At 45.6% G+C, this 6,258-nt stretch overlaps 1 protein-coding gene across 1 annotated transcript; it reads left to right on the top strand.

The window, feature by feature from the left end:
* Nucleotides 1–755: 755 nt before the first annotated feature.
* LOC119275095 (pentatricopeptide repeat-containing protein At4g14820-like) lies at nucleotides 756–5,047 on the top strand. The gene is made up of 3 exons (XM_037555880.1): nucleotides 756–955; nucleotides 1,772–3,164; nucleotides 3,262–5,047. Exons 1-2 carry the CDS (start codon nucleotides 900–902, stop codon nucleotides 3,072–3,074), a joined length of 1,359 nt encoding a protein of 452 aa, XP_037411777.1. The 5' UTR covers nucleotides 756–899; the 3' UTR covers nucleotides 3,075–3,164; nucleotides 3,262–5,047.
* The last annotated feature ends 1,211 nt before the right edge of the window (nucleotides 5,048–6,258 follow it).

The raw sequence follows: 6,258 nt of genomic DNA on the forward strand, positions 1-6,258 counted from the left end.
CCATCGCAAATATTTGTTCCGGATGATGTCAAGCCAAAGGCTGTCCTCCCCATTCGCAATCCGCCACAACCATCGTGTCAGCAAGGCAATGTTCGGACCAGCGGACCATATGGTCCTGAGCCCTCCCTGGTCACGGGGCCTGCAAATGTCGGCCATCAGACCGTATGGTATTTTTGCTTATCACCATCTCTGGCCCAGAAGAATCGTGCCTGATAGTTGGCAATCTTGTGGTGGAGGAGTGTGTCGCTTTTCAGCCCATAGTTTTATTCTTTGTACCGCGGCTCATAATTGAAGGTATTTCATTTTACTGAATTTTTTTGAAGATATTTCATTTTAAGAATTTACACACATATTTCATGTATATCTTTTTGGAATTTTGCGGAGCGGAGAAGTTTATATTTAAATTATTATTAATTAAATTCTTCATGGAGCTCGCCCTCCAAAACGCCCCTGCTCGTGGAGAAGCTCTTAATCCTCGGGCTGTTTGACCCGGCATGACCAAACTATCTGTTTTGATGGAGACGCCAGCGCCGCCCCTCGAGGGCCTCTCCCGCCACCATAAGCAGGTGCACGCCCACCTCCTCCGCCGCGGCCACCCCTTCCCGCCGGCGGAGCACGCCGAACCTGACCGCGCATACCTCTCCGTTCTGCGCGCCGCCACCGCGACGCCAGTCCTCGCGCTCGCCGCTTGCGCGTGCCTCCGCCGCGCCGGCCTGCCAGCGCCGGGGCGCCACGCGCTCCCTGCCCTGCTCCGCGCCGCCGCCCGTGCGCGCTGCGCCGACTCTGTGGGGCAGGCGCATGCCCTCGCCGTACGGGTCGGGGCCGAGGATGATGGGTTCATCGGGACCGCGCTGGTTGGCGCGTACGCGGCGTGCCGGCGCGTGGCCGACGCCCGCAGGATGTTCGGAGTAATGCCGGATCGGGATCTCGTCGCCTGGGGCGTCATGCTTGACAGGTACTAATGCGCATGCCCTAGTTCTTGTGCTTATTATTCGGTCGGAGTTTTGATCATTTGGATCAATCCAACTTTGCTGCGATCTGGGTGCTTTGGTAATAGTTTGTCCATCATTGTATATTTGTACCTCATGTCAATTTTCTGCGTTTTCTTGTAAAAATCTTTGCTGAGGAAAATGGCACAAGTCGAGTTGGTACACCATGAACTTGAGTCAATATATGCACGTTATTAACAACACGCAGGTCTGCTTCTTTGTTGGAGCAAGGTCCAAGTAATTGTTCTAAGGTTGAAACCATAATTAACTAGATCAGCACTTGATAAGTTCTTTCCTACTCCCTCCGTTCCTAAATATTTGTCTTTTTAGAGATTTCAAATGGTTACCACATACGGATGTATATAGACATATTTTAGAGTGTAGATTCACACATTTTGCTCCGTATGTAGTCACTTGTTGAAATATCTAGAAAGACAAATATTTAGGAACGGAGGGAGTAGATCTCTAGCAGCATAAGTTGATAAGTTTCAAAGGAATGCAATTAGGTGACCTTTAAAAAGGTAGAACTTTCTTCGATTGTTTGTATGGTCTTCTTGAAAGTTGGAAATTGATGCATGCAATATTTAGGTTTCTTCAACTTATGTGTGTGCCGAGACTTTAGGGTCTTGTGACAACGTCTTTATTTAAAGTGCCTCTGGAAAATAATATCCTTTTTTATTTGTTCAGTTGCTTCTAGTCTCCAGTTTGTATGCTTCTTAACTTTTCAGCAATTGTATTTTCCACTGTAAACCATGACTGACCTCTCTAACATCAACCGGCAGTTATTGTCAGACTCAAGACTACAGAGAAGCATTGCTTCTACTCAATAAGCTGAAGAGATCAAGAATTGTGCCTGACCAAGTCATCCTTGCTACCGTTCTATCAGCTTGTGGTCATACACGACATTTAAGATCCGGAAAAGTCATCCACTCATACATACTGGTCTCAGACATTTTTATCGACGCCCGCCTCAGTAGTGCCCTCTTAAACATGTATGCTACTTGTGCGGATATGGAGATGGCCAAGAAGCTATACAGCGGGATGCAAAGGAAGGACTTGATATCATCAACTGTCATGGTCTGTGGATATGCTAAGAATGGAAAAATCGACATTGCTCGCTCCATATTCAACTGTATGGTGGAGAAGGATGTGGTATCTTGGAGTGCTATGATATCAGGATATGCTGAAAATAACCAACCAAGTGAAGCGTTGATTTTGTTCAAAGATATGCAAGAGTGTGGTGTATGTCCTGATGAAATTACCCTATTGAGCGTCATATCTGCATGTGCTAATATCTGTTCCCTTGACAAAGCCAGATGGATCCATTCGTTTGTTGTGAATAATGGGTTTTGTAAGGTATTGTCCATTTGCAATGCTCTTATTAATATGTTCTCAAAGTGTGGAAGTTTGACTCTTGCCTTGAACGTGTTCAATGCAATGCCTCGAAAGAATGTTATCACCTGGACAAGTATGATTTCTGCCTTTGCTATGCATGGTGATGGCAAATCTGCCTTAGCCCTTTTTGACAAGATGAAAAGTGAAGGGGTTGAACCCAATGGCGTGACATTTCTTGGTTTGTTGTTTGCCTGTTGTCATGCTGGCTTAGTTGATGAAGGCCGTTCCTTGTTTGAATGCATGGTCCAGGAATACAGGATTGAACCCAAGCATGAGCATTATGGTTGTATGGTGGATCTTATGGGAAAGGCTAAACTTCTGCAGGAAGCAGTTGATCTCATAAAGTCAATGCATGTAAGACCTAATGTGGCTGTTTGGGGATCTCTGTTAGCAGCCTGCTCGATGCATGGTGATCTTGAGCTCGGTGCATTTTCTGCGAGGAAAATTTTGGAGTTGGATCCCAATCACAATGGAGCATACGTGTTTTTATCGAACATGCACGCAAAATCTGGTAACTGGAATAATGCTCGAGAGGTGAGGGGAGTAATCGAAGGTCATAGGGTTTCGAAAGAAACAAGCTCCAGTCGGGTAGAGCTGAATGGGATTGTCCACGATTTTGGAGCTGGAGGTGAGAAACATCAGGAAAATCATAAGACCCTTCTAAAGCTTAGTGGGATAATTTCTAATTGATGATTCATGGCTATGCTAGTCTTTATGATAGCCTTGTAAATTTCTGAAAGGGGATCTTCATTTTGCATATCTATATTTAAAGACTTGCAGGTAATCATGAGGAACATCACTCTTATGTTTTTTTTTGTGTATTTTGAACTCACAATTGATGAAGTTCCATAATGATTTTCATTATGATTCATCACAGGAATCATCTCATAGGTGGTCAATGGGCAACAATGATCTCATATTTATGGCTGCATAAGTTGTAGGAATTCGTTATGTAATCAAAGCTGAACAAGAAGTCAGCTGGCTAATTTTGTTTTTTCATAAAAGGAGGCTATGCAGCCCAGTTTGGTTAAGGGAAGACACAGGCAGGTCTTTGAAGAGATATTATTATGGATTGAGCTATCATATTTTCCTCCTGTCATATATTAAGATGAGATAATTGGTGTGGTTCCACACGAAAAAAACTCCCTCTGTCAGGCTGAAGATAGTCCACTGTGCAGTAGAAGCTGAACTTTATGCCGTATGAGTTGTAGTCGGTAATGGGTCTTTCAGTTGTGTGAGCTGCCAGAACCTTTCTTAAGAACTTTGAATTCAGAAGCACGGGTATTTCACGGGGCAGCAGTAGTCAGACAACATTCCACAGCTCTCCACCATTGTAACATATTCTGGCAACACCTTGCTTCTAAAAATCATGGGCTTATTCAGGATTATTTGGTGAGCAAAGTAGCAAACAGATTGCCCTCGGGGTGTGTCACCGACCTGGCGAGCTCTTGTGCGAGGAAGAGATGCCCTTAAGTTGGGTTTAGTAAGAAGAGTTGGTAATGGATGCACAACCGAAGTTTGGCATGATAGATGAATCATGTGGAAGCATCTTTGAAACCTATGGGGTGTTAAACACCGGTTCAGTTTGTTTCTGATAGAGGAAGGGTCAAATCAATGGAATGAAGAGTTAGTATGAGAGGTGTCTATTCCTCCTCATGCTGATCTCATTATCCAACTACCATGACCGCTGCGAGACATTGATGATTTTCGGGCATGGGTGTGGCCGTGTGGGAGAAATCTGGTCTTTTCTCAGTGAGACCAGTGTCCGACAACTGTTAGATAATGAACAGATTGAACAACAGCCGTCCAGTTTGTCATGTGGGGAAGATGTTTGGAGTGCAGACTGTGGCAATGACAATGAGCCTCTGTTCCATTCTCTGGTTAGGTGTGCACATGCCAAGCTGTTTCCGAATGCAGCGTTAGAATTTTTCGATTTAAAAGCTCCCGCGTCTGCATCCAGGCACTTGGGCCATGGATATTTTGTACTCAGCAATGGTTAATAAGAAGGATTGAGTGGTTATTGTCTCTGTTATGTGGGCGATTTGGAGCAGCAGGAATAAATACACGCATCAGGCGGTTCAATATCAACCGCTGCCATCCATGCATCTGGTGGAGGGATTTGTGAAGGCTCTGGAAGTGCCGCAACAAGAGAAAATTGTGACAGAAGATTGGAGGGAGAGATGGAGACATCCTAATTTAAAATGAATACTGATGGTGCCCTGGACGCTGAGCATGGTGGGGCTGGAGCGGGTTTGATGGCGCGCAATTATGAGGGAGTGTTTGTAGCAGCAAGGCTGAGGTAATACAAAAATATCACCATTGCTGTGATGCATTGCTGCTTGCTCGGCTGCAGGGTTTTCTGAAAGTGCAGATTGAGACTGGTTGCCTTGCTGTTTTAACGACGTGGCACAGTGGCAGCAGGGTCAGAAATCTGGGGGGATTCAGTTGATCCAAGAGATGAATGAGTATGCTGAGGCTTTTCAGGAGTTTGAGCCGATCTTTGCAAGCAGAGAAGCAAATCAAGCGGCACACCCCCGTGCAAAGGTACTTCTGGGTATTTAAGTCTGTGTCTTTAGACTTTGATGTAGCTCCTGGCTTTCTGTATGACATTGTAAATGCAGAACTCATTTCGTCAGAAGAATAAAATGCCTATGGCGAAGGAACCTTATGGATTCTTTTTCTTGGTTCGCAAAGTATGCAAACAAAACTCCTGTATATCTCTGCTTTGTGCTTGTTCCTGTAAATTTGAATATCTTTGTAGTGCTAGGAAAGACGGAGATGCGTTGAAGTTTACTTTAGTGATATGAGACACTTGATGGAATTATGTTTTGAGGGTATACTTGTACATATGAAATCTGAAGGATACATGGTCGATTCAACTTTATTTCTTCATTCCAAAAAATTCCTAAACCACCACTTCTCCCTGAGGAGCTTACAGCAAAACTATTGTCATAGCCTAAAGTAGCTTTCATATTCTTGACTCATACTCAATCAATTTGTGTTTCTACAATGCATAGTACAGCCAGGGTAAAATGCTTCACGAGATCACGAAGCTCATGAATTGTCGCGTGTTTATCCACCCCGCGACAATTCCAACTCATGAGACTCGTTGATCCCGGGGAGGCCGCCTTTTCATTCATCTTCTCATTCTCATTGTGTTCGCTGTTGTTCTGAATGTCACTTGTATCACTATTCTGCCCTGTAATCACTATTCTGCCCTGTAATCTTCCTGGAGTAGGAGAGACAGGTTACCTCGTTTGTATGTCTCTCCCTCACTACCAAAGCCAAATCTACTGATCCATCACTCGCATTTGCCTTCGAGCTACCCGGAGGCGTTACATTTTCAGTAGACTGCCTTTTATTCAAGACAAGGGTAATCTGCCCTCCCAAGACTAGCCTCTGGTTATCATTGTTACTTTTTAGGGGCTTGTCAGCTGAGGAACTCGGGCCCGAGTTGTTACCCACAACACCTTCAACTCGGGTCCGGACAGTTTCAAACGGTTTAAGGTCGGTTGTTGGAGATGTGCTAAGGTGGGTTTCTGAATAGCCCGCAAGTCCCACTTAATTAAGAGGCTTAACCGTGGCTCGTGGGTGCTGACGTATGCTATTTTACGTGGGCTTGGATGTGGGCGCCCGCCGTAGACAGCCCACGTCCACCTACAACCTAAGGGCTCCAAGTGGCTAGGTGTTTCAACTTCTCAAAAACAAAGGTTAGGGGTTTCAGACCGCCGCTGCCACCGCTGTCGCCTCCCATCCCCGCCATCACGCCATTGCACGTCCCCGCCCCGCACCACCCCCGCCCTCGACCCGTCCTCTGCTGCCTATCGTCGCCTCCAGCCACGTGCACCGAGATACAAGATAGGCCCGCCGCACC

This window comes from Triticum dicoccoides, chromosome 3B (genome assembly GCF_002162155.2).
Source record: "Triticum dicoccoides isolate Atlit2015 ecotype Zavitan chromosome 3B, WEW_v2.0, whole genome shotgun sequence".
NCBI classification, from domain to species: Eukaryota; Viridiplantae; Streptophyta; class Magnoliopsida; order Poales; family Poaceae; genus Triticum; species Triticum dicoccoides.